General features: G+C 35.2%; 1 protein-coding gene across 1 annotated transcript in view; it reads left to right on the top strand.

Moving 5' to 3' along the window:
• The window catches only part of LOC134527454 (nuclear pore complex protein Nup155), a 293963-nt gene that overhangs the window by 148416 nt on the left and 119147 nt on the right, over positions 1 to 26400 (top strand). Inside the window, exons 14-15 of the mRNA XM_063360147.1 lie at positions 1972 to 2066; positions 15983 to 16079. Of these exons, the coding sequence (XP_063216217.1) occupies positions 1972 to 2066; positions 15983 to 16079 (192 nt within the window). The remainder of the gene's footprint in view (positions 1 to 1971; positions 2067 to 15982; positions 16080 to 26400) is intronic.

A 26400-nucleotide genomic window follows, 5' to 3' on the forward strand; every position in this document is an offset into this window, starting at 1 on the left:
ACGTTACCGTTATTTACGTTTTCCCGTTATTTGCACTATATTCTTCAGGTCCCGTTTGGTTCCCATATAGTCCAATACAATACTTTCCCGCGAATTACGTCTCAAAAATCGAATCAATCCCGCTATTTACGTCACGAACAACCATAAACAACCAGAAAATACCGTGGAGCTAGTAGGCAATGAACATTTTAAATAACAAAATATACATATTTTATAACATGAAAAGTTGCTTTTATTTCTAAACATGTAATAATTTAAGCCTAGGCGTGTAAAAGTACGAGTAATTATAGCAGGAGACAATCTAAAATGCACGAGGGAAAAACGTAAACTCATGAATGTACAAACATGGCTGCTTGTAAGTTCTGATACTGTATTTATGTCACAACTTAGCCGAAATACTGGTACGAGACATAAACTTCACAAGATAAAATGAGCGGTGTCTTGGTAACTGTTTTATACGTCTTTTATAATTTGGGAAGTATTGTACAGTTGACGCCATATTTTTTAAACTAACCATTTATTTCTGGGGATCGTAAATAATTAATTATTGGTATCAAGACATCATGATAAACGTAAACTTGAACATGTCACGGCAGCGAGAAAACTGGTGCGTATACCAATAAACTGGTATTAGAACTGGATAAAATTGGTACACGGGAGGTGGAGCTTATATTTTTTTCCGCTAAGCTCGCATCTATTGGTTGGCGGCTGATGGCGTCATGAGTCTGGGCGGAGCATAGAGTGCGCATGCGCCGCCGCGTCGTTACAGCAGCTGACCGAGTACAATGACCTTTCTCCGCGTTTGGCGCGCTATTGACGGTAAATATTCATCAATTTGCGGCCTTTTCTTAAAAAATTTTTTACTGTGAGCAATGTGTATGTAGCCCGTATTTGTTATAAACCCTGCCGGTTGCAACTGTATTTATAATTTGGAGAGGCAAATAATCTCCTTGAACAGCCAAAAAAGCAAGCAGAAGAAAATTTCAAATTTATTTTTTAGGAAGTAATCAGAAAAACATTTTGGCTTTCATTCTTTTTTTATTTTTGTCAAATGTGGTAAATTAATAATTGATTAAATACTAAAGTAAAATTTTGTTGTTAGTGTGTTTGTACCTGCATTGTAGTATGTGCTATTAAACAAAAGGAAAAAAATTCTAAATAAGGTAAACTGTACTCCTTTTTATGCTTTTCCCTTTATTTACACTTTCCCGCTTTTTACACTTTTTTACTTTGTCCCCATGAAAAGTGCAAATAAGGGGTTTTGCTGTATCATTCCTTAAAACACATACTTCACGTTTTTCCCGCATTGCTAGCGCCGGCCCTGACCATGACACAGTTGTCTCGACGTGCCCCCTCATTTCAAAACATTCTTTGAGAGGCAAAGATGTAGGTTTGCGGTTATACTGCGATCCCCACTTTCAGTTTTGGATATTTTGATAAAAATCATCGCATTATATTCAGGTAAATGCGGTTATATCTACGGACATATTTATCTTGTTCTTGGCTGAATGTTTACTAATGTGTGTGGTTTTCGCCAATTAATTACTTACTTGAATCCTCGCAGATTCGCCGAATCTTCGCAGAATCCTGGATTCGACTGGCCCATCCCTAATAAAAACAAAACCCATTCATGAGTATACTCACAATCAAGGCCACAATTTTTTTTTTTCAAAATCCATTTTTATGTTGTATATTCCTGAAGTATTTTCTCCCCTAACAAGTATATCCTAGATTCTAATAACATAAACATACATACTTGTAACATTGTTTGGTTATCAGTATTTTTTGGGTTATCCATATGACCATTTGTTACTAATACTTGATAAGAACCTAATTAAAAAAAAATTTATATCATAGCTTATGAAGTATTCTATAATTTTGATTTATAATGTTAAGTTTTATAAATTGGTTGTTTATTTAATAGAATTATTTTGGTCTTGTATTTTTTCCGGACTTTTTTTCTTCTTACAGGATCAGCAAAATCTGTTGGAAGAGATGACTTACCGATCTCTTATTTTGATGGCTCATGAGTTGTGTTCAGTTCTCATTAACTGCCTCATAAGCAGGTTTGTTTTGTTAACATATTTTGAAATATTTCCAATATTTTAGTTTATTATGTCAGAAAGTTGTTAGTGTATTCTAGGCTTATGTATTACTTCGTTTAAGTAGAGATGAGTCAGTTTTTTTCCAATTCTGATTCCAAAATTTTCCTCTGTTCCTGAATGGATTAAGTTAAAAAAATTTTATTACGTTTCTAAATTACATTTGGAAAATTTAAACCAAAAGCAAGCCTAAAGAACACTTATGAAGTCTGAATATAATATTGATTGTAACAGTAACATAAGCCCTAATAATATTTTCTATTTTAATAATTTTCTGTGCTAATATAATTTTTCTTAGTTTACCTCCAATTACTTTCATTTATTCTTAATATAGTTGATGTTCAATAATTCTGCAATATTATTACACCTGTTGGAGAATAATGCAAAATGTGTTTTTTTAGTATAGCCGGCACCCCTTTTCTCCTGCACCATTCAATAAAATAACCATGTTTAACTTGTTTGAGCCATACATTTCACCATCCTTTTAAATACATGTGGAAATTGAAGAGAAATTTCTAGATACAACAACGCTATATATCTTTGTAAGGGCTTTAATTTAATAGGGGTTTTCGAAGTTAATTTTTCTAGGGTTGAAGTCGAAGTTATAACTTTTTAACAGAATAATTCAAATTTTTTTCAAAGTCTGATATCTGTACTTTAATTTAAAAAAAGTTTTTAAACAAATATCTTTATATTAGTAAAAATCTATGTCACTGGATTATTTTGATTCATATGTTAACAATATTTACAAGAAATCACCCACAAGAGTTTGATATTACTAAATTGAAGATGCTGATTATTTACAGTTTTCTGGAGTGATCCCTGGCAACTCAGAAATTTCTGACATATTTTACTAACAGTAAATAAAATATTAAATAATTGTTTTGAAATCCGTTTTACAAACTTACTAAAAAAAAAGGGGGGTGGAGGGGGGAAGAATTATGAATTCAGATAATATGCACATCATTTTTTCTGAGAATAGGTATCTAAATAAAATAGTACTTATTATTATTAAATTATTTTGAAGAATAAACATAACTCACATGAGTGTTTTTTCAGAACCTTTCTGAAAGTTTTGCCGATACAAGTTTTTTATATTCATTCCTTTCAAAGAATAAATATATTAAATTCACCAGCATACTGTGAAACTGTTTGCTTGTACTAGGAATAGGATCATCTTCTTCATGATCACACTTGCGTGCAACTGATATCACGTCCATTATATCTAGCTATTCAAAATAATACTGCAGAATGTATGGATTAATACCTACCAGATGCAAAAGTGTCAATACCGTTTCTCATGTACATTGTACATATGGGGGGGGGGGGGAAACTCATGTATCCCTTGAGTTTCGATGTTAAATAAATGCTAACAGCCAAATATTACGTTAGAACTGTTCACTAGCAAAAAAAAATTTTTTGGAAATGTGGTGACATTGTTTACTTGCCAATTCCAACATCTGCGACAGAAATCCAAATGTTAATACGCTGAAAACCACATTTTAGGGGATTTCGGATTTAGTATGTTTCATTGTGCAAAGAAACAAAGTAAAAAAAAAAAGACTATTCACCACTTCCACTAACTAACCTTACACCTATCCCTCACTTAGCACGACTAATTTGTTTCTAAAAATGCTTGTGTTATTCGAAATCGTGTATTCTGAAGCATTAGTTTCCATAAATATCAAGTATAATTTATTTAATGTGTTCCAAAATTGTGTAGGAAAATATACTTTACGTAATATAAATGTGTTGAATACCGTATTTACTCGTGTATAGCGCGCCCTCGTGTATAGCGCGCACCACGATTTTTGCAACTAATTCCAAAGAAAAAAAATTGAAATTTTTTTTTTCCCATAAAAAAATTTTACTAAAATTTTGTGGTACCTGATTATTTAAATTGATGTGTGGTGATGCGTCAGGAAAATACATAAACTCTGCTGTCTAAACGGAAGATAATGAAGCGCTATATCGCCACAACTGGTACGTGGGCGGACGGGAGGGAGGAAGGGAGGGAGGCGTGCCGCGCTACGTTGCTAAGCTGGCGCGGAGAACTATATGACTCACCGGTGAGGAATGGAGGAAGCGAAGAAGTTGGCTGGGGGGGGGGGGGGGAAACTGGTGACAACATGCTATCTTTCTCTCTCTCTCTCTTTTTACTAGCTTCTGAGCTGGCTTTCTGTAAAGGGGGGAGGTCTAAAAATAAACAAGAGACCATGATGTGCGAGCTTGCGCGCACGTGTGCGTGTGCGTGTTTGTGTGTGAAAGAGAGGCCTTGTTGCTTGTGCGTATGTGTGGGGGCTGGCCAGAAACGTCACTCGTCACCCGGCAGTTAACGACTTCCACTCCTCCCCGCCTCCGCCCCCCCCCCCCCCAAACTTTTTTTTTTCCGTGTATAGCGCGCATCCTTATTTTTTTCCTTTACTTGAGGGGAAAAAAGGGCGCGCTATACACGAGTATATACGGTAAAACTCAACTATGAATATTTCACACCTTTTGTCTTTATATGCCTCCCATTTGTAACGGTTCGTTACTTACAAAATAAAAAGATTTAAAACGTTGATTGTAGTTTTTGTTTTATTCTTTCCAATTAGGATGCACCGAAAAATCCAGAACACTTTCAATGTTTCATTCACTCGTTTCACACATATATCTGCCCGTCTAAAACTGCCCTCAGTTCGCTTGATGAGATTTAATAATAAAATAATAACGTCGATTAAGTCCTTCAGTAATGTTTTACTGCAAGTACACGAAAATGGGACGACCTCAAAGAGGACCGCACCCAGCGAAAACGAATTCCGCCCCGAGCCAACATGCCTACGAAGGTGGCCGCAATTTCTAATTAAGTTATATCCAAAACGAAAAAAAAAGAAAATTAGGTTGATTTAAATATAGGCCTGGCTCCGACCACCAACGTGAAATGATCTCTTTATTAAATTACATGATAATTTAGCGAGAAGCCACCGAACGCGACCTACTGTGGCAGCGATCGACAGACGACTGGTGAAATCTGGCCACTCTCTTCTCCACGCAGGGAGGAGAAGTCACCTGACCTCACCGACCAATCACACGCACGCTTCATTCACTCTTACAGATACAAGCCAATCACAGAACAAGTTACAATACATGAACACAGAACTCTGGGCTTCCCCTGATCAGTCTCTTTTCAATTTCACCTCGAAATCGGGGACTCCCATTCTCGTTCTCTCTCCCACACCGTGAGAGAGCAGTTATCACTCAGTTCCCATACAGGGGGGGAATTACCGTCTTTATCTCGGTTGGCGGGGAAACACTGTTCCTTTCTCACTTACACTTACAGGCCTCTCATGCCTCTCTTTCTAACCATAACACCAGCCCAGACACAGTCCCGTGATTTATAATTATATTACAACACGTTAATAAAAATTAAGAACAGCAATCATAAGACAATTTACTTTATAAAATTAAAATTATTTAGAAATAACCTGAAAAAGTAGGCCTAAACAGGTAAAAATCTAATACAGCGGCTTATTTGTGAATAATTACATAAAAAATAGTAATGATTAAAAATGTCTAATAAAATACAAAATACCTTCCTAAAAACATAGCAAATGAAAATAACATATACTAGTATCCATAATTTCTGAATATACTGTTTCCTAACTTATACATCACTCAAAAAACATTTGACTTATTACTGCTTACACATACACAAGAAGTTTAAAAGAAAATTATTTAATTATGAGGGCAGGGTTCTGCAACATTACATTACCCCCCCAACTTTTCAATTAAATTAACACTATATTTAATTGAAAAGTTACAACAGTGAAAAACTACTCTGTACAAAATAAATACAAGAACATCCTTAGAAATAAATGTATCCAGTCGTTACTACCCTTGTTTATATAGAAATACAAAATGTCGTTACTTAAAAACTGCAACAACCTCAATTCTTTTGTTAAAATGCCAAAAATTTGAAAACATATCTCTTACTACAAAGTGTCAACAACTCTTCACAAACGGTTCTCTCTCTCGTCAGTGCAAAATACAAATAACTTTGAAACTGGTCTCTCTATAAGCTTCAAGCAGACACCCCCCTGGTCAACGAAGAATCTTCAATAACAACAAACAACTCTGAACAACTTACTTTTACAACCGTGGAACCTCAACACCAGCTGTAATATCCCCCATAACTACCTCAACGACGACAAATACAAAAACTTCAACATCTTCAAAAACTTACAACTCGGCAGAAACCTCGACGACGACAACAAATCTTCAACTCCAGGAATTACGTCTCCATGACCACCTTAACGACGATAAAAACTTTTCAACGACGATAAAAACTTCTCAACGACGATAAAAACTTCCAACCTCAATGACGACGACAAATAACCTAAAAACAAATTATCTCCTTTAAAACCCTTTAAAAACCATTGTTACTGTTATTCTCTGCTGCTCATGATAAACTCCTCAAATCCCATGAAATAACCACTTTAACCCACAAATTCACCAATATCTCCACTTTTCATATCTGCACTAACAAAAACTTGACAACACTATCACTTCAAAACTGTTGACACAAAATTTTCCTATATTCCATCCATAAAAAAACAACTTCTAAAATTCCAAATATCTTCACAATAGCTCCAACATAACTTCAAACACTGGACAACACTTATTTCAAAATCACAACTAGTCTGCTCAACATTGATAAACCATGAACTATAATTTCTAAATAGATGCCTCAACTTCCTAAGTCACTGAAACTCACATAGTAAACTTTCCTCAACAAATACAACTCTAAAACACATTAAATTAAGTATGTAAAACTGTAAAAACTTTTTTATAACAAACCACAGCATCACCAATCATATTCAAATTTTCTCATTAAAATGTTACACCTCATAGCATTTACACCAAATACACATTAACTTAATTCTGTTATCAACACTGCATTTTCATTTGTTGACATTATTCACTTACTAGTATCATGAACCATAATATAAAAAAATATATATATATATATATAAAAAAAACATCATCATACATAAAAATACACAAAGTTCCTCCAACTTCCTTCTCCATCATTCCTTCCTAGCTTCCTTCTTCCTAACTCCTGAGCTAGCCGAAAGGTAAGGGGCACTCAATTACAACCCTTTTAGCTGCTAGTCAGCTCGGCTAACCTATTACCCATAACAAATACACACAGTTCTTCCAACTCTCCTCTCCATCATTCCTAGCTCCTGAGCTAGCCGAAAGGTAAGGGACGCCCAACTAAAACCCTTTTAGCTGCTAGTCAGCTCGCCTAACCTATTACACATAAAAAATACACACACTCTTCCAACTGCCTTCTCCATCTTTCCTAGCTCCCGAGCTAGCCGAAAGGTAAGGGGCGCTCAATTACAACCCTTTTAGCTGCTAGTCAGCTCTGCCAACCTATTACACAAAAAAAAATATACCTACAAATTACATACAGTTTTTCCAACTCTCTTCTCCTTCATTCCTAACTCCCGAGCTAGCCGAAAGGTAAGGGGCGCTCAATTACAACCCTTTTAGCTGCTAGTCAGCTCGGCTAACCTATTAATGAAATTAGAAACACAAAAATTATTCAAAGCTATACACAATATACACTGCACTTGTCATTTCACATCAAACTGTAAGCTTTACATTCCTCACTTAAATTTCCACAAACAACAAGTTGACAATTCTATAGTCATGGCATGACAAATACTTCATTAAGATACAGACATATGCTTCTATTCTTCAAAAACAAATTACATGAACCAATGCCCTTCCTTAGGTTTCAAACCATATCTCCCCTTTCAGCAACAACAGCACATAAAATTAACCTTGATGAGGGGTGGGAGCGACCAAGGAGAAGGGACACACCCTTGCAAAAAAAAAACATCGGACTCCATGCCGGCAAACATATTTAAAATTAACCTCCTGGCCCCCCAGCTGCCTCACACACAAAAACAAAACATCTGCTGCTTATTTAGGACAATACAAACAAATTCACCTGAACTCTAGACATCATGAACACACAATTGCTTCTGCAGCTTCAAAACTCGACGACTGTTATGCATTAACGTTTAGTATTACCTTTCATACCTTTAATATAGGATGTTGTTACCCTGTCATTCAATCCAAAACAAACATTTATCATCACAAATGTGTGGTACTTTAATTTAAAATATTTAACCATTTCAAAATTATATCATTTTCTAAAAAAAATAACTCAAAATCAATTTTAGTTAACATCTTCCCATGACACAACATTAAACAAACATTAGCCAAGTGCAACGAAATTCTCATAGTGTAAAGCATTTTTTCACATAATATTTAGTGACTGTCTACTCAAAAGAATTCACACCATTATTAATATTATTGTTTCAAAACAGAAAATATTCACATTAACATAAGTTATTTATCTTCCTTCTCTCTAAAAATCTTGTAAAAATTTCTGTCATAAATCTTATTAGTGCATTCCTATATTATACTATAACTATTCTTCAAAAAATACAAAAACCCTTAAAATACAAAACATTATTAAAAAGTACACAATTCAAAAAATACCAAAAAATTCTGAAAAACTTTACAAAAAAATGGCAAAAATTGCAAAAAAAATTTAAAAAACATCAAACACGACACAACTAGTTATGACTCCACCCCAACATCTTGGCAGTGGGCCATACAAGTCCAAACACACTGTTTTCAGATTTTGCATCACTCCTTTACATTTACCATGTTTTTCTTCTGCCTTTGAACAGAGCAAAAAACTGTTTACTATCTCGGCGATAGTTCTGTACACATGCTTCCACACAAAAGACCTCTGACCATGTTGCACAGCTCTTTTCAATCCAGGTTCCACATGGATCAGTGCGAAAGTTTTAGTTTTTAACCTATTCGGTACACACAACCGACATCTTCGTACATTACTGCTTACATTTTGGCAAAATCTCCCCTTTATGATTTCTCCGCAATTTGCAAAACTAACTTCACTGATCACTTCCTCAGTAAACTCATCTTTAAGTTTATCTGAGAACATTTTCATTTCAATTTCTACTTTTCTCATTTGTTTACATAAAATCCTAATCCCAGGTGTCTTACCTCTACATTTGCTAATTTTTTCAACCACATTATCTAAACATTCCCTATTTACCTCATCTAGGGATTTTTCATATTTATTCCCAATGTTTACATGTTCATGTACATTATGCCCAATACCTTCAACATTTTCTTCTGACACTATTATTTCCCTTTCACAATTTTCTAAATTAGTTTGTTCCCCTTCCACTTGCATCTCTGCCATATTATATGCACACTCGCCTACTTTGTTGGTACATGAGCTACCTGTTTATTAATTTTAAAGTCATCAAATTTGTTCTCCACCCTGCCAAATTCCTGTCGCAACTGTGTAGCTATTTCGCTCCTAAACTTAGCAATCTCTTGTGAATTTCCCTCTATTTTGTGAGTTACCTGATCTATTTTGTTGTTGGTTTCTTTCTGTCCCTGAGCAAGGTCATTCTGTCCCTGTTTCATTTCCTGTTTTAATTCCTGTTTTAACTCCTGTTGTCCCTGTTCAATTTTCTGTGTTAACTCCTGTTGTCCCTGTTCAATTTTCTGGTTCATTGACAAAAGTAATAGCAAGATTTGGTCTGACCCCCCCATAACCTCAATTTGGCTACTAATCGTCATAGTGAAATACACAAATTACAAAATTTTACAAAACTACAAGTTAAATTCTCAAACCAATATAAATAATACAGTTTTCTTCAATTTTCCACTTGCTATTATCGGCGACTCATCCCACGGTGTCCTGCGAAGTGACGATCTCGAAGTCCCGCGATGCGACAGGCCTGAAGTCCCACGACGCCTTGGGTCGCTCTGTCCCTCGAAGTACCGTTTTTCGTCGTTTCTCTGGAACACTTCACTCGCTGAAGCCGCTCGTAGACTCTCGTCGCGAAGAAAAACCGCCTTCGCCGCTCAGCTGCGCCGAAAGTTCTGGGAGGTCATCTTTGTTTACCGCCGAAAATGTCTGTCTTGCTCTCAGGGTCGTGTCCAAATTCAAGCCGCGCGGCCGGGCGCCAATTGTAACGGTTCGTTACTTACAAAATAAAAAGATTTAAAACGTTGATTGTAGTTTTTGTTTTATTCTTTCCAATTAGGATGCACCGAAAAATCCAGAACACTTTCAATGTTTCATTCACTCGTTTCACACATATATCTGCCCGTCGAAAACTGCCCTCAGTTCGCTTGATGAGATTTAATAATAAAATAATAATGTCGATTAAGTCCTTCAGTAATGTTTTACTGCAAGTACACGAAAATGGGACGACCTCAAAGAGGACCGCACCCAGCGAAAACGAATTCCGCCCCGAGCCAACATGCCTACGAAGGTGGCCGCAATTTCTAATTAAGTTATATCCAAAACGAAAAAAAAAGAAAATTAGGTTGATTTAAATATAGGCCTGGCTCCGACCACCAACGTGAAATGATCTCTTCGTAAATTACATGATAATTTAGCGAGAAGCCACCGAACGCGACCTACTGTGGCAGCGATCGACAGACGACTGGTGAAATCTGGCCACTCTCTTCTCCACGCAGGGAGGAGAAGTCACCTGACCTCACCGACCAATCACACGCACGCTTCATTCACTCTTACAGATACAAGCCAATCACAGAACAAGTTACAATACATGAAAAAACCCTTTACACACAGAACTCTGGGCTTCCCCTGATCAGTCTCTTTTCAATTTCACCTCGAAATCGGGGACTCCCATTCTCGTTCTCTCTCCCACACCGTGAGAGAGCAGTTATCACTCAGTTCCCATACAGGGGGGGAATTACCGTCTTTATCTCGGTTGGCGGGGAAACACTGTTCCTTTCTCACTTACACTTACAGGCCTCTCATGCCTCTCTTTCTAACCATAACACCAGCCCAGACACAGTCCCGTGATTTATAATTATATTACAACACGTTAATAAAAATTAAGAACAGCAATCATAAGACAATTTACTTTATAAAATTAAAATTATTTAGAAATAACCTGAAAAAGTAGGCCTAAACAGGTAAAAATCTAATACAGCGGCTTATTTGTGAATAATTACATAAAAAATAGTAATGATTAAAAATGTCTAATAAAAGACAAAATACCTTCCTAAAAACATAGCAAATGAAAATAACATATACTAGTATCCATAATTTCTGAATATACTGTTTCCTAACTTATACATCACTCAAAAAACATTTGACTTATTACTGCTTACACATACACAAGAAGTTTAAAAGAAAATTATTTAATTATGAGGGCAGGGTTCTGCAACATTACACATTACACTTTGTATGACAAATATGACTTCAGGTAACGGGAGATATGTTATGTACTTTATCGTCAGTCGGCTGGCTAACTTGCCCGCCCGGGGCGTAACCTTCATCTCACGTTGCGTACCTTTCCAAACCATCCTTTACTGACAGTGAAACCGATATTACATTCCGGATTACATTTTAATTTTTCTAAAATTAAAGTGCTTACTCACGTATCACCACCTGGTTCACACCAATCCTGTCAGGCCAATGATTATTTTTTTTCATTGCAACATTCATTTAACAACCTTGTCCACGTGAATTATCTGTTCATTTCTGTTCCGGTATCTAATGTCAAATATATTCCCGCTAGTACAACCAACAGCATCAGACTTATATAAACTTTTGTTAAAGAGTCCGTATTTCGTACGATTGTGCGCAAAATTGCCTTGCTTATAACTAAAGTGCAACTAACATAAGTGTGGCCTTCATGACAATCTGCGCGTCATAATACTTCTAGTTTTGTCTCAAATACTTGAAAATGATGCATTATGCGTGATCATGCACGTACACTTACCGGCAGCTGAATGGGCAGACGTTGCTTTTGTTTGAGTGAATTCCCTGCCACGGGCTAGACTGAGTTCACAACTTGGTCTGTGGTCAGGCGACAACGGTACGGCACGGCGGCATTCCGCACGGACGTAAAAAAACATTTAGTCCTTTACACTCCATAGCCGCAATTTAACTTTCCATAGCTGATGTTTGTACAACAGCTGATAGCATAGACGGACCTGCGCGCGCATCTCTTCCCCCCCTTGTTTGGCTAACTGTATTCCACGGCACATCTGTTGTTTACGGAAGTTGAAACAGACTTTGTGGCGTCGTGCTTGACTTTTTTTTTTGCCTGCCGAGATTTCGTGCTAACTGAAATTTACAGACGTGCCATTCAAGACTGGGGCAGTAAAATTCACATCGCATTAAATGAATCTGCGCAATCTGAAGACGTGCTAAGTGAGGGATAGGTGTACTTAAATTTTATTTTCAGACCACAAAAATGTTCACACTTTCAACATCAGCAGTGCAGCAAAATCATTTGTAACTACCTGAAAACTATTTAATGCTGGAACTGAAACTAACATTTTCGTAATTTAATTTTGAGGTGTAAATTTGGACACGCACAATAACATGTTGACGCTACCAGGATGGTCAACGGCAGTTATTAGAAATTCATAAGATGTAAAATTGTTTAAATGTGTATTGACAATTTACATAATATCATCTTTTGATAGGTACTAAAGGTTTGCATTGCTTTTATGTGTGTGGGATGAAACAAATCTTTGAGTTAATACTTATTTATTGTTTTCTCAGTGTTCGACGCAAACATGCTTGTTTTTTATTCATAAAATATGTCATGTTGGCCACCCTTCATGAAATCGTAAACATACATAAGATTGCCACTGTTGGCCATCACCATAAGTGTTTTATTTAAATTATGTTTGCTTTTGAGATTGAAAGACATATGTATACATTTCTGAACTCTATTTTACTGTATAAATAAAGTGATAATAATTTACGTCAATCATCATTATGCCAATTTTGAATGAAGCCACAAGATTATAAAATGATATTGATTCCTTAGAAGAAAATACTTTGTGTTAAGTTTGAATAAAAGTCGGCAAGCTTCGATTCGACTTCGACTTTTCAAAGCTTGGAACACCCTTACAATTTAACTATGAGCGAGCCACGTCTGAATAAAATTTGCAACTTTTGGATTTGGCAAAAGAAAATCATGAGTCTTACAAAAAGGATAGCTTGTAAAGTTCCAATTTTAGTGAGATTAGACTAAATCGTGGTGTTAAATAATATACCCACTAAATCCTTTATTTCTTACAATGCTAAAATGCAGATAAAGCATCATATCTTAAATTATCAAAATCTTTCTTTGAATTTCTTAATTAAAAAATATATAATTTTTATTCCACTTTAATTGTACATCACTTACTTATCACTTACTCATTTTTAAATTTCTGTAGTTGTTTCTTTTTAAAGCGCATAAATGCTTACGTAATACCAATGTACTTAGACAGTGAAATGTTCTCTTTATCTGGAATTTTATGGTTTGGCACATTCTCTAATCCGACACCAAAGAAGCCACGATTTTGTGGAGTGGATTCCTGCTGTTGAACTAGGCCGGCAGTTGGCATTATTCCGCTGCCCGGAATCTTACCTAGTTAGCGCAGAGTTCATCATTACTGTTGGTTTTCTTTTCAGTAGTGTTTCCTGTTTTCCAGCAGGTTATATTTCACATTTCATTGGTACATTTCTGTAATGGTTTTTTCAGGGTTGGCTGATTTTAACCTAATTGGTTTAAACGAAGTGGTTTTTTATGTAAAAAAACAAATTGCTTTTTATAAAAAAAACAAATTTTTTTACAATGTATTTTTAAATAGAATATTTGAATTATTTTTAATGAAAGTTCTAATTCCATCTAATAACAACAAAATTTTGCTTGTGTAATGTTTCTTGTGATTGACAGGAACAAAAAATTATAAACTAATCAAGATCTTATCCTTTAAATTATCAGAATACGTAAGTTGTAAATTATACCTAAATAAATACAACTCCAAAATTAAAAATATTAAATAGTTAATTCCTATTCTGTGGGAAATCCCTGACTATACTTTAAATCCCCATTCTGTGGGAAATAACCATTCTATCAAAAATCCTCTTCCTGTTGGGAAATACCCCTTCTGTGGTTAAGTCCCAGTCAGATGTGCAGATTTGCTGGACTTCAGTTCTTTGACGTTATAACTATTCTGGTTCAATGCGAGTGGCAGAAAGGGGGATGTTGAATTGCTTTCATTTGAACATGCTGAGAACCAAAATAACTAATGTAATAAAAAGAAGGCTGCTTTAAACATAAAAAAAAAACCTGGTTTAAAAAAAGATTGCTTGGTTTTTTCAAAAAACCTGTTTTTTTTTTTTTTTCAACCTTGAAAGTTTTTAAAGAACTCAGATTCACAGAGGCAACATTATTTGTGAGACATTTTTAAACAAACTCTCATGTGGTTTATTTTTTAAATTCTGTATATCAGTGTATTGTAACTTGTTTTAAATACCATTGTATTGTATAATAATTTTTTTCTTTGGTATACCTATTAAAACTGTATTGATATTCAAAAATCTGGCAAAATTGTAAATCAGGCATGGGCCTTTATTTGCATTGACAACAAACCTGTCCTACAGATGCGTACTTCACAATTATTGTGGAGTAATTGGTAGGGTGAATTGCGATAAAACCAAAATAACACCGAAAAGCTAGTAATGCACCATATATCACCGAAATGCAAGTTATATCATGGACTTGAGTATTACCTAACCAAAACTTAATTCAAATCATAAAAAAGTAATATTTTAATGTTTGAAATTCAAGGAATTTCAAAAATAAACCAAAGTTCATGGATCAGAAAAATTAATTAATTTTTTATTGTATACCTCTTAGTGAATCACTTTTAAAATACAAATGCTTAGTAGTTTATTTTATTGTTCTGAGTTTATCTGGTTTAAACCAATTTATTACATATTATTTTATTTTATGGACGTAGCATATAAATTTAACCACTGTTTTGGTAGAGTTGGTAATTACAAAACAGCTTTTACAAAAATTAAAACAATGCAGAAATCCTCTGTTTTAAAAACAATTGAACTGAAAATAAAACCATAAAATCTTGTATCTAGTAATTGGTAAGAAACATTTAATAATAATATTAGTTGAATTATACTTTGCTCACCCGGCCACAGGCTGGTTGAAGTTTTTGATGATAATGATATAATGTTTGTGAATAAAATTAAAATAACTAATGATGTTTAACTAACACCAAAACACATGAACATGGGGGATGTTACTCCTGTAGCATACTGTTATTCTTATGATGGTCCTCACCACCGAAAGTGTCAGAAAATGTACTGTGATTCTCCACCGCACACTGATGCAGTATGTATGTCGGTATGTGTCTGCATAACATAGGCAAGAATTGCCTTCTCTTCGTACATCCATAATACATGTTCTCAATGGCTATCTGAGAAATGCAGAACCTAGATTTTAACTGAAGATTATGCTACGTTGTTGTGAATTTAAAATTATGCTATGTTGTTGTGAATTTATGTTAGTTGTAATTAAAATAAATTTTTAGTAGAATAGCTCTTAAGTTTTTGAATTGCATGTAATAATTAAAAACTTAAAAAGAGTTATTCTATTGAAGTTTCTTTTATTTGCTCTTGCTAATTTTTAAAAAATCTTTACTAACCCCAGTTATTAATCTATATATAAATAAATAATACAAATGCTATGTGATTAAGAAAAAGTTTCAGTGTAAATTTTTTATCCTCAAAGCTCAAATTTGTATAATTTTTTTAGGGTTATTATGTATTTCTCATTTTTATTTCACAGATAAGGGATGAAATATACAGAAAATATAAAAACACTGGATGTTGTAAATGATCTTTTAGAAAGAGCATTAACATAAAACTTATATTGAGTGCTGTTTACCAAAAACAACAAAAATATACATGTGTTATTTTTTTTCCTTAGGTATCTTGATGACAATGCATCTGTTGATGCAATCAGTGCAAAACTTCGTGAAATTTGTCCAAACTTATACAAAGTTGAAGATGCTGCATGTTCTAAGGTAAATGGTTTTAAATACTTAGGTTATTTCTTTCCCCCTCATAACTTTTACATTTTTGTGTAATTCCTACTGAAATCAATAGGAAAAGTAATGGTTATCTTGTTTGTGAATGGGATATGTTTTCAGACTTTAAATATAATTTTTATTTCAAGTTATTTAATAGTATTTATTATTTTAGTTCAGTGTAAAAAATAACTAATGAAAATATTATATTGTATGAGTTTCTCATATTGTAGAAGATTAGCAACAAATCTTTAAATAAACTAAGTGTACGAGAACATAGGAGGAGTCATATTCTTAAAGGATATAACTTTAATTCTGAATGATAAGTAGATGTCATTTGTTATCTACTGTTCAATGTTGTTCAGTTTATTTACTTTTTTATTGTTGTGTTGATTATCCTTGATTTTGGCTGAAGTGCTATAAGAATCTTTATTTGTAAATTTTTAGTTTAATCACTTAATATAATTTGACTAAACAAAAAACCAAAAACACAGCAATGCCAATTTTCACTAGATTCAAGTAGTCCATGCGAATATTCAAATTTTTGAATACAAATACATATATGTAATTTAATTTTTGTATTTGATTCGACTTTGAATACTAACACTTAGAAATAATGAATATTCTATTGGTTACAAATATTTGACATACTAGCTGCAGTACCCAGCGTTGCCTGGGCTGAACACAGGGTGAAGGGGAACTGTTTAGAGATCAGATGTAGTTAATAATTGTCTTCTTAATTTGAATGTCAAGTGTGAAAAATAATTTATATCACTTTAAGCTCCCGACAGACGTTCTGCCAGTTTATAGTTATTTACCTGGTCTGTATGTAATCTAGACTCTATAAAGCAATATAGAAAAAAAAAAAACTGAAAAATAAGGGATTGATAATATTGAAAAGATTCCATTATCTAGCTAATGCTCGGCATGCATTGCAATGCCTCATTCAGTTTTGTTTTGTAATATGTTTGAAGTAATTAGACATATACAAATAATCTATCCATGTCTCTAAATATATATTTATCTCTATCTACATCTATAGTCCTATATATCTATGTATCTCTCTATCTGTATTTATCTCTTTATATTTACATATATACCTCACACTATCTCTATGTATTCTATATGAGGGTACTGATTGCTTCGTTGTTAATATCACACGGGTGTTTTTTACTTGTATGGGAAAATTAAGAATGATAATGCATCTAGTGCGTGGCAACAATGTTAATAGGCAATAGGAAATAAACTTCCAGCACCTGCGGCATTGTCAACACACTTCGTACGCGTACTGCATGTTGTATCTAACCCCCTCTAATGCATTTGATTCTAAATTGGACTTTTAGTAAGGATCCATAATGTTATTGATAATATAATATACCCAATAGCCTTCCTCGATAAATGTACTATCCAACACTGAAAGAACTTTTCAAATCGGACCAGTGGTTCCTGAGATTAGCGCGTTCAAACAAACAAACAAACAAACAAACAAACAAACTCTTCAGCTTTATAATATTAGTATAGATAATATCTCGTCAGTTTGTCATATACCAATTTTCACTGTGCAGGTAAGTCATATGTGTGATATAAATAATACCAAGAGTAGATGTTTTAACAGGACCACATAATAAAAAAATGGAACAATACTGTGGGTTTTGAAGATGCGACAAGTAGTGATGGCCCGATATCCAAAAACCCGATACCCATTCCGATATTTCCATATTTACCGATCCGATACCAGATACCCGATATTCCGATAATAGGCCTATCTCATTTCTAACACTGATTCTAAAAAATTGTAGTTCTGGAGTATTGTTAGAGACAATAATCAAAAATGTTAAATATTAATAAAACATACTTATGTAAATGTATATTATTTTTATTAATTGTAAAATATTGTAAATTCACATTAAATGAAAGCTAATAATGAAATTATCATAATGACCTACAAATAAGCTCTCTAAATTCAAGGTCTTAAAAAATTAAATTGTTTTTCAAGGCCAGATAAAGCAATATTCTGGTGTAGGTATTACCTACAGTATGCAAAAAACAAGGAAACAAATTTCAGATTTTTGTGGAGAAATGTTGAGAAATCTTGTAGCTGTCCGGTATTAGTCTCTAGTGTATTTGCTTATAATTTATAATGTATGAATCACGAGTCACTGCATGTACTTAGTCCAGTGTCTCAACTGTAATCTACGAAAAATACCGTCTGTAAAACATCAAACTTTTGTACTCTTTGTAAAATTTCATCACATTAAATGACACGCTAGAAACAGAAAGGAAGGTCTTCAATTAGCAACTTTTGTGACCATTGTTCAAGTGTATCACTCCATTTATTGGTGCGAAAACACGTTAAAAATACGTGAAAAGTAATTTCAATACAACTTTGAAACGTACTGCAGAGTTTATAAAACCACACAACTTTATTTATGTTGTTGGCAATGCACTCAATATAGCCAACATAATACCTTTGCCACATCCAGTACACCTGCTCGTTGTGTAGGATGGCTTCACAGCATGGTCCACAACAGTACAGTGTTACCGGTTCGGGACGAACAGGTTTCAGGAGGGGGAAGTGTTACAAACATGAAAGACTAGACCGCAATGCCATGTGCGGAGCTGGCTGGTGGCTCTGCACGGCCACTGACGTCATGCGCCGTGTCACGTGCCGTCTACTGACGTAAGACATTCCAAGCACGCCTGCCCGGATTGTAAGGGTTATCGCTAACACCCTTCCCCCCCTCCACTCCTCATGCTTCATCCTGCTTTGGCGCTGTTATCTATCACTGAGTGGCCTGGAGAATTACGCGGGCCGACGTGCGAAGTGGCATGAATTGACGCTGAATTTCTGGACTGTTCGGGCGTTGAGTCAGCCCAGGATGACACAACTCTTCAAGCGGCTCTCTTAGGTTCTGGAAAGACGACCCATGACTACTTAAGCAGCGACGTTGGTCTCCGCGGGAGCTCCCAGCAGATTCCGAGTGAATCCCGCGACATTTCCGGAGTTCTGAGAGTTCCGTAAGCAAAGGGAAGTGCGACATCGGCGAAGAGGGTAAGAGATCCCCCCTGAGAGTGCGGCAACTAAGTGGCGCGAGACCGTGTGCATGGACAGGTGCGAGGTGAAGGGGCGAACCACTGTTGAGCCTAGCTCCAGTGAGGAGTGCGAACTGCGGAACTTGACAAACTTTGAGTGACTTGAGAATAAACATTTTTAAGTGCCAGTGATTGGAGGTTTTACCAGTACCATGGTGTTTTGCAAAAATATTTGTTAGTCTGGAGATAACCGTACCATAAAATGTAGTTGAAAACACAACATGCGTACATTTATCATGCTCTGCATTATTTTAAAGAATTACCTATACGTTAAATTTTGTGCCCGAGTTTTGTATTATAAATATATTTGAAATATGAGGAATTGCTCATTTAAGAGGTTATTTGCTAAACATCTTTGGAGAGTACTGAAAGACTCATTCACATTTTTTTTTTAGAGATCTCTTGTTTTCCATGCTTTCAGAGTTGATCTTTTTCTCTCAAGATGTAAGTTCTATGGAGCTGTCAAAACTACGCAACTCATCCATCCAATGAAAAAAATGCATTTTCCATTATATTAATCAAAATATTACAACTTTTTAATATCACTGTTAGAAAAATGTAGGCCTATGTGTTATCTACTTAAAAATCATGCATACATAACAAGCGCGCACAAAATACGTAAACATTTATATATTATGTGTGCATATATGCGTACACACATAGGTACGCATACGCGGACCATGCACACTTCCTTTCTTGGTAAGTTTTTGTGGTTAAGGAACTAATATTGATTTGCCCTGATTATTGGCAAGCAATGATTTCCTTATATAATTGAGTGGTGACAAATTTTACCGATAAGTTCTCTTTTTATAAACTTGGGTCTGGTAATCCTTCACGCTGTGTGCTATTAGGTGTCCGCCAGCAACAAATTGTTGAGAATACTGCCTATTAAAGAAGAATATTTCCCAATTTTTTTTATTTGATGTAAGTTAAGGTCAGAAAAAGGAGGGGCGGACTCAAGACCTTGAAGCCTTCCCCTGTATCTACCACTTTGAGATATTATTACTAGTTTCAGTAATTACCCATCTACAGTTTAGATAATTTTTTACCCTTCCAGTATAGTTAAATACATTTTCCCTTATAATTTCATCGTAAAATTCTCATCAGATTTAAATACGCATAGAAAACTAGAGTTATCATTATACAAATACAAATGAATAGAAGTGTGCCGTGATACAACTATCAGTCAAAAAACATTTGTTTAAGAAATATAGTCTATGTTTGTTTCAAATATAGGAAAAATGCATCTTTTGGCCTAATAGTCATATAACATTTTTATATGTACTACTACTCTTAATTGATCAACACTGTTTTTGAAGCTTGCGAAATAAAGGAACTAGTCGTCTAAGTCGTCCGAAACAAGGTGACTTTATGATGCTAAATCGGAATTATATTTCACCGGGTTTTGTCCCATTCTGTAACCTGAAGAGAGTATACAGGAAGAAGTGTGGCATTTACTGCGAGTGAAAAATTTCGACAGTTTTTATTCCAAATGTACACAAACCTATTGCTTGTGAAAAGTTTTGTTGTAATAATGAAGCAATGACTCAATATGATGTAGATATAGCCCTGTTTTCTTTAGAAATAAGAATCTTGGCAAAGTGTAATAATTATTGATAGAAAATAAAAGAAATAATTGTTCGTAAGGATGATTTGTGCATTTTCAGTCCGTCACACAGTCATATTATTTTTTTACCTTGTTGTTTGTACGTGTTCAGATTGTTTGTGCTTTTTGGTAAAATTTAAATAACTGTATTAATGTATGAAATTCACAACAGTGTCTTATTTAATAACTGGAATTAAATTTCAACAAATGTACACACCACATAGGCAACAATGACAAACATATGCATTCATGAATTAAATTTAGTACTGATATTGATTAATTTAGATTGATATACAGTTTTGTAAGAATTCTATTTTCATATGTTAATAGAATTGCCAGCTGTGTGAAAACTACACGAAGATAAAAAATGTTTTTATAAATTTTCTAGAAAAAAAAATATAGCATCTCCTTAAAACACTTTGTAATTAGCTTTGTAAGAAACCCAGATTACAGACTTCCCCATGTAAACCAGTAATAATTTGTTACAAATTTTTGTCATATTTCAGGTTAGATTATCAAATGATGTATAGTTTTTCCTTTTAGAAGTTATTGTGTACGTAATTCACCAGGTTGATTGGTTTTTTTTTGTTATAATAATTATTAATAAGTTTATTTTTCAAGTAATTTTTTTCTGCTGGCTTCTTTGTGTGGGCAGGCGTACTGATGTAATTTTCCTTCGTTATTTCCACGACCGAGGCTTTGTTTCACACGCTAGGCGTTTGAGTCACAGTCACGGGGTTGTGAGAGGGAGACAAAATTTCTGGGTCGTGGGAACATAAGTAAGAATTTAGGGAAAGGGAAGGAAGGCTGTATGGTTAGTCATTGTCCGAGCACCGTGCCGGGCAGTTGTTGTTCGGGCACCGAGACAAAGAGGTCGTGGTCGGGCGATGGCTCGAATAACATAGTAATGTTCTTTTGTTAAATACAACTTTGCGGCTACAGTCCGGTCGTCACCTAATAACTTTTTTTTCGGACATTTTGATTAATTAGAACTTTCTTTTTTTTTTACCATAGTCGTAGGCAAAGCCCACAGTGAGGCAACAAAGGGTTTTGTCCAGCCGTTGTTGCCCGGGGCTTATCCGGGCAATGTAATGTAATTCGTAAGAAGAGTCTGTGTTTTATCTTTTCTGGATGTACATTAAATTTTTTTTTGTGTTGTGTTGTGCGGAAGATATTTTGATTTTAAGTAAATAAAAAACAAAAGATATTACATCAATCATTGAGTGGTAACAGCATATTTTTCAAATTTGCTGCCTACACTGCTCAGCTTCATCTTACTGAAAATTGACTTCAGAGTAGTTGTTCTCTTTATCTGTAATGTCATTCTCTCTTGAAGAGATTTCTTTTACCGTCTTTACTCCCTGGCTGCCAAGGTTAAATCGTGGGTCTCTGTCTTCTAGGTCGTGATATCTGCTGCATCAAGTTTAAGTTTTTTCTCTGCTATGCAATAAACACATTAATTTTTTAATACCTACACTTCTTTATTTTGTTGCTATAAATGACACTATACTAAAGAGCAGAACAAATCTATACTAATATTATAAAGCTGAAGAGTTTGTTTGTTTGTTTGAACGCGCTAATCTCAGGAACCACTGGTCCGATTTGAAAAATTCTTTCAGTGTTGTATAGTACATTTATCGAGGAAGGCTATAGGCTATATTATACTATCAATAACATTATGGATCCTTACTAAAAGTCCAATTTAGAATAAAATGCATTGGAGGGGGTTAGATACAACATGCAGTACACGTACGAAGTGTGTGTTGACAATGCTGCAGGCGCTAGAAATTTATTTCCTATTGCCTATTAACATTGTTGCCACGCACTAGATGCCTTATCATTCTTAATTTTCCCATACAAGTAAAAAACACCCGTGTGATATTAACAACGAAGCAATCAGTACCCTCATAAGAGTTCAATTAGTATTTAAATACTTTTTATCACTTTAAATTTCAAACCTAAACTATTGTTTTTTTTCCTCTCTCTGTGTTTAATTTGTTTTTTTTATTAGAAGAATTATTTTTATTATTTTTAATTATTTTCATTTTTCGGACCATAAATAATTTTCCTCTCTCGTTACAATTTTGACAAGAACTTTTTTGTGTGTGTGCATGTGCGCGTGCGTGCGTGCGCGTGTGTGTGTGTGTGTATATATAAATAAAAGCGAAATACCACTCACTGACTCACTATTCACGAGATCTCTAAAACTATACAACCGATTGACTTGAAATTTAGCATAGTTACTCATTTTGTGACGTAGACGCTCACTAAGAATGGATTCTGCAGAAATCCGATCCCAAGGGGAGTTTCGGGGACGTAATATATCAAAATTTCCAGGTTTTGGTAGGAAATCACCATGGCAACGGCTATTGCTTTGTTGATGCTTAATTTGTCTCTATGGCAACGACTATTTCATTGTTAGTGCAGTCCTCATCACCGTTGAAATTTTGCGGGTACTTAAATATCAAAAATTGCCCTTTTTTTTAAGTATATATATTTTACGGACTTGAAACTTCACAGTAATGTTCCTTATGTTACGCAGGATGACATTTTCCGAAAATTAGATCCCATGGGTGGTTAAAACCAGGCAACAGTGGGTACTTTGCCTGCATGAGAACAGGATTTTGCATTGTTCATGCCTTTTGCGTCTCCATGGCAACGGGCATCGCGTGGCAGTGGCGTACCCACAAGGAGGGGCATGTATAATGAGCAGCGCAAGAGTGATCGATCTGCCTGTAGACTGCCTTAGCGAAGTACGGGTACATCAGTTGTACGTTGCGTGCACGAGTCGGGAAACCATCGGTGCTATTCATTTTCTCTCCGGTACATTATACAGCATTTTAATAAATTTTTACTGAATTTTTTTTAATTTACCATTACTGTAAATGGGAGATGTGGCTTAATTTTTTCCATTAGTATAGCCGTGCGAAGCCGGGTCGGGCAGCTTGTATGCAATAAAATTACTTAGTTTGTATTTAATCTACTAAAACTACACATAACATCCAACCACCAGATTTTATAATTCTACAAGAAATTCATTATATTAAAATGTTTTATTGGTTTCAGTTTAAATAACACAAGTAATTCTCAAAACTAAAATTTTTTTTAACTCTACAGAATATGTTCATTTCCACATTTTAATGCACGTTACACAGTCTAATATGTACATAGTAGCCTACTAACATTGTCAGTCACCGAGTCACTACTAGTCACATAAATATAAGTACAAAAAACAATTGTATTAAATACTGATTGGGATTCTATTTGGCGACCATCCTAGGAAAATACATGCCCATTACAAAATAAAATCCAGGGCGATCCTTCGTTTACTCCCTTTAGAGAAACATTTAAGAACTTTTTCAACATCAGCATTTATATCACGGTGAACAAATAACAGACATAAGCCATTCAACCTCTCCTCTTGTCATTCACGTTCGTAACCATGATTGAACAAGTTGTAGGCTGCTGAAAGATCTCTCTGCACTTGCAACACTGACAGGCAAAGTGATAAGTATTTCCAAGAAGCGTCGAATAGTTGGAAATAAATCAGTCGCAAGAGTCAATCACATCAAGCACAGTCATCAAGACACCTTCTTGAAGAAGAGGGCTGTAACAATCAACAAGAGCTCTTATCCTTGACTCGAAGTCACAGTCACTATCCTTCAATATGAAAATAGGCAAAAAAAAAAGGCGCAAATCGTAACATTGTAACACATTCTGTGAGAATCGTTGCTTCAGGTCAGTTATGACATTGTCCAACAATGGGATGTAAATGGATTTCCTGTAGAATTCCTCGGTGCTGTTGGTGTCGTAGTTTGCTCTGTGCATTTGACTTGCAGCAAGGCGTGGCATTGTGAGGTCAACTCCTAGCTGAGTAGCTGTACATGTGGCATCTTTGTGCAATACTGAAAAACATTTCTCACTATCATGTCTCAGTGTACGCAGTGTAGCCAGTGTATCCTGTACAGCAACAGAGGCTCCTCTCAAATCAAGCGAAGGGGACTGTAAGTGACGACTAAGTGGCAGAGCATGCTTAAGTACATCGATCAATCTAATTAATGAAAAAAAATAATTCTGTGCTGCATACAGAGTTGCAGCCTCAGATTCGGACCACTCGCTGATTTTTGCCAAGGCTTCTACAATTTTTGGCAAGGCATTAAAAAAAGGATAACAGCATCATGCCTTTCAACCCAGTGAGTTTCACACAAGCGTATAAGTTGGGAGCCTAAATCAGCTTTCAAGACAGCATTTCTCTTAGCAGACTGACTGAAGAAAGCATTAACTTCTTTCATAACAGCTGTAGTATTTCTTACACTCTCACTCTGAACCTTTGATGATTTTGAGATATAATTATTTAATGGCATGATTGTAGCACGATACATGCTTGGCATTTGTAGCAACCCGGAGAATTTCTGACACAGCACCACATTTCTCAGAAGTCATAACTGCACATCCATCTGTACCAACACCAACACAGTAGTTGAGATCAAGACCAAGGTCCTATGTGTAGTCAATAACTATCCGGGCTAAAGCATTCCCTGTTAATCTTACTCCTTTTCGAACTACATCTTGGCCTTGATTATCTACATGTTCATTCCGCAATGATTGAAATGCATCTTCAAAGAATATGAAATCTTCCCTTACAGTGCTGTTATATACATATCTATGAGTGTCATTTGCTCGAAATGTGCTCTGTCTGTTGTTTCGTCAAAAATGATTGACCAGTACTTAGCATTCTTAATTCTTTCAATAACAACATTATAAATTTCTTCTGTACAGCAATTAATTAGGACATGTTGTGTAGTCTTACTGATGTAAGTAGCACGAGAAGAAGCATTCTGTAAATGTTCCCTTAGTTTTGTATCCCCTGCCTGAATTCTAAAGTTAAGCAACGCCCTAAAATTACCTTTGTTGTTTACAGCTGTCGATTCGGAATCTAAACACAGTTCCCCATCGTCCCTGTATTCTCTAAAAGAGATATTTTGACGCCCCATAAATATAATCGTCTCTATTATTGGGCGTAGCCTGGCACGATTTTCTTCAACTAACAGTAGTTTCTGAGAACTAATTTGATTGAGAATTTATTTTCAGGAGCTTTGTTTGTCCTGAGGAAATCCTTGCCTGACGCAAAACAAATTCGGTGGTAGTTACTTCTTTCGTGCGTTTCTAAATAGCCATCTTTTGCTGTGAGGTCTTTAATAGTTGTAAGAGCCTCCGTTACAAGTCTGTTAACTTTGACACCTTTGTTGTGTCGAACATTTTCTTGTGCAAAAAGAGCACAGTAATTACAAAATAAACCTTTAGTGACATCAGAGTATACCAGCCAATGGTATTTATCAATGTGTGATTTATAAAGATACCGTCTAACAGTTTTCCCTTCACCTTTTGAGTGTGTTGAGTACGGGTAGCATTAGTCATCCGCCGGATGCCATGGCTTTTCAAGGAGCAGACACTTGGTGAAATCATCTACTTTTTTCCCAGCATGGAGTCCTATATCGGCTATATCATTCAGGTTCTTTGGTGCTAACTCTGTAAAAACATCCTTTGGACATGCTTCGAAGGTGGTGGACTCACTGTGTGCACTGTTGTCTGTCGTAAGAACCTTAGATGTAGAAGACT

Source organism: Bacillus rossius, chromosome 1 (genome assembly GCF_032445375.1).
Source record: "Bacillus rossius redtenbacheri isolate Brsri chromosome 1, Brsri_v3, whole genome shotgun sequence".
Taxonomy (NCBI): domain Eukaryota; kingdom Metazoa; phylum Arthropoda; class Insecta; order Phasmatodea; family Bacillidae; genus Bacillus; species Bacillus rossius.